General features: G+C 51.4%; 1 protein-coding gene across 1 annotated transcript; it reads left to right on the plus strand.

Annotated features, from left to right (window-relative positions):
* Positions 1-212: 212 nt before the first annotated feature.
* On the plus strand, positions 213-2,402 carry LOC119286905 (ACD11 homolog protein-like). The gene is made up of 4 exons (XM_037566372.1): positions 213-943; positions 1,388-1,560; positions 1,776-1,921; positions 2,113-2,402. The coding sequence occupies exons 1-4, from the start codon at positions 683-685 to the stop codon at positions 2,217-2,219; spliced, it is 687 nt and encodes a 228-aa protein (XP_037422269.1). The 5' UTR covers positions 213-682; the 3' UTR covers positions 2,220-2,402.
* Positions 2,403-2,876: the final 474 nt, after the last annotated feature.

Consider the following 2,876-nt stretch of genomic DNA (forward strand, 5'->3'; position numbering starts at 1 on the left):
TAGTCCGTCTCCTAAAGACCTAAACTACGAGTTCGTAAATACAACTTCTTCCGCACTGTATCTGTACATTTCCCCCTTTTGATTCGATTTGATCTCCCTGTTCGTAGCCGCCCACCGCAGAAGAAAAATATCGGCGTTGACGTGAGTTCGAGGGAAAACACCACCGCGTCCGAGTTCCCACCGCTTTTCTACTCCCCCAACACGCCAATCAACGGACCGACCACGACCAGTCTCTCCCGTCTGGTTTCAGTTTAGGACTCCACCTGGGCGCCCCCTCACGAAAATCCTGGACGATTTCGCCTCGCACTTCCTCTCCAAATCCCTCTCCTCCTCCGATCCTGCTCCCCCCCGCAGCAGATTCCCGGCGGCAGCGGCACCCCACCCCAGCCTCCCCCTATACATAGACGGCATCCTCCTCTCCCCGGAGGCGCTATATTTTCCGTGAGCCCATTCTGCCTCGTGCGTGCCTGCGTGTCCTCCGCCCGTGCCACCACCACCATCCGTTGAACGGTTGTTGGGCCGCGCCTTCGGTGCCGAGGAGAGAGAGAGGGGGGGAGAACGAGGGGCGGCGAGGAGGAGGGGGAGGAGGGGGAGGAGCAACGGCCTCCGCGCGCCACCGGCGAGAGCGAGCGAGGGGGGAGGAGGGGCGGTTGGTTGGTTGGTTGATCGCTCGGCCGACGATATGATGGCGTTCAGGGGGCAGAGGCCGGCGCAGTCCGAGGAGATGTGCGACGCGGCGGCGGCCGTGGTGGCCGCGCGGCAGGGCATGGAGCAGCCGCTCACGGCCGTGGCCGAGGCCTTCGAGGAGCTGGCGCGCGGGATGGAGGCCGACGGCGGGGAGCTCCGCCTCGCCCCCTTCGGCGACACCTGCGCCCTCGTCTCCGTCCTCTTCAGCTCCCTCGGCATCGCCTTCAAGTTCGCCGAGAGCGAGTACGTCACCAAGGTAAAAACCCAAACCGATCTCCCCTGTTTCCCCCCCTCGGTAATTCGGAGCCCCTCCGGTCGATCTGTTATTCTTGGAGATGAAGTCGTCTCGAGATTCCGCATGGCGATCAGATAGAAAAATCGCATTACCTGCTTCGTTTCCAAGAAACAAAGCTCTGTTTTGTGTTTGACTTTGGTAAAAAATTGTACTCCCGTCCTGCCATGGCATCTCTGCAGCGTCGCTCGCAATTGTTCGAATATTCTTCATACAATTGTTCTCATTGCGATTAGAAAGTAACCACACAAACTTGGGGAAGCTTTTAGGGTTCCCCAACAAGATTGTCTGCAAGAAAGAAATGCGATCGGCGATCGTTTGTATTCTCCTTTTGTTCGGTCACGACCACGACCTGTAGCAGAAAGAAAGAAAGAAATGTGACCCAACTTGCTCGGGTGAACCGTCCAGGTGAACGACCTCATCGGGGCATCAAAGGAGTACGCCACGCTCAACGACATCCTGGACAAGGACGTGGAGAACGACTCCGTCAAGAAGCAGGGCAGCCATTCCCGGAACCTGCGCCGCGTCCGCCTCGGCCTCGGCCTCATCAAGGCCCTCTTCGAGCAGTTCCTCGCAACCGAGTACGTTTCTCCGCTCACTCACTCATTCATTCGTTCCAGCAGAGCACAAATTTGTCAGCTTGCTCTCCTCCGCTGGCAGCAGCAGCAAATGTAAATGCTTTGTGCAGCAATCAATGGTGGTTCATCATCAGTTTGTTGCTAATAAAATCATCGTTGATTCCGCCAACATACGGACGGACGACAGCTTACACACTCTCTGGCGTCTGATTTTTCAGGGGCGGCTCGTTGTATGATGCTGCGACGACGGCCTACGGCCAGGTTTGCGCCCCGTTCCATAGCTGGGCGATCCGAAAGGCGGTTGGTGCCGGGATGTACACTCTCCCCAGCAGAGAGCAGTTGATAATGAGGTTGAACGAAACTGGTAAGCAAATGATTTGACATCCATCACCATCAGAGGATACCTACCTCAACTTATATTCAGTGATACTTGATGCTTTCATCAGATGATATGTTGATTGATAGACCAATAACGAAATTCTGTCAAGTAGCTTGACTTGTCTAGGGATATTATTAGTAGACCAATAATGAAATTCTGTCTCTGTGTGCTTGCAGATTGCTCTGTGCAGAAGGAGATGAGGAGATACATTGATGCATCTAGTCCCATTATAGAATACATCGATAACCTGTTCCTCTCCAGGAACATTGTCCTAGATTGGTGAACTGAATCGAGGATCATGCTTGCAGCTCTCCTCACGAGCTGCTAATGATGTCATTGTTTTATTGTTTTTCTCTCGTAGCTTTCTAGCCTTGGTGGGGCGGTGAATGCTCCCCCTTCGCACTGTCTCTTGTACTGTACGATTATATCAAAAATCTAATTCTAAACGAAGAGGCGGTTCTAGTATGATCATGCTGTTCTTATGCTTCCTGAAGAAGAGTAGTTTTTGGTAACAATTGTGCATCCATGTTATGGTTGTCTTGTACTTGTACAAGAGCAAACAAGAGCCTAATTGTTTAGCGGGGTTGTCAAAACGCAAGAACAAAAAAAGAAGTTGGGAATGAAAACCAATATGAATTTCAATTAAAGAGCTTTTGATGCCATAGTCCATAGCAAAAACAACCAGTCATAGTAGGAGCTGGGTTGTGAATTTTCATCGAGAAGTATTCCAAAAGAAAGAACTCTACAAAGAAGATTCTTCATACTAGAAGACGGCGTACTCTCCAAGGCGGTTAAGTCAAAGCAAAAGGTCAACTTACGAATGTTCATTAAAGGAGCACCTTGCTAAGGAGACCAAGGCTTGAATACCATTCTAATCGATTAGTATGTTTAGAGAGGGGGTGAATAGACTAGTGAGCCAAAAATAGACAATTTCTTAAAT

Source organism: Triticum dicoccoides, chromosome 4A (genome assembly GCF_002162155.2).
Source record: "Triticum dicoccoides isolate Atlit2015 ecotype Zavitan chromosome 4A, WEW_v2.0, whole genome shotgun sequence".
Lineage (NCBI taxonomy): Eukaryota > Viridiplantae > Streptophyta > Magnoliopsida > Poales > Poaceae > Triticum > Triticum dicoccoides.

Bases quoted from the DNA above. Each gene is read 5' to 3' on its own strand.
- LOC119286905 (XM_037566372.1), top strand. From the start codon at position 683: ATGATGGCGTTCAGGGGGCAGAGGCCGGCGCAGTCCGAGGAGATGTGC. The intron at 944-1,387 runs GTAAAAACCCAA...TGAACCGTCCAG, and splicing joins AGAGCGAGTACGTCACCAAG to GTGAACGACCTCATCGGGGC. The intron at 1,922-2,112 runs GTAAGCAAATGA...GTGTGCTTGCAG, and splicing joins AATGAGGTTGAACGAAACTG to ATTGCTCTGTGCAGAAGGAG.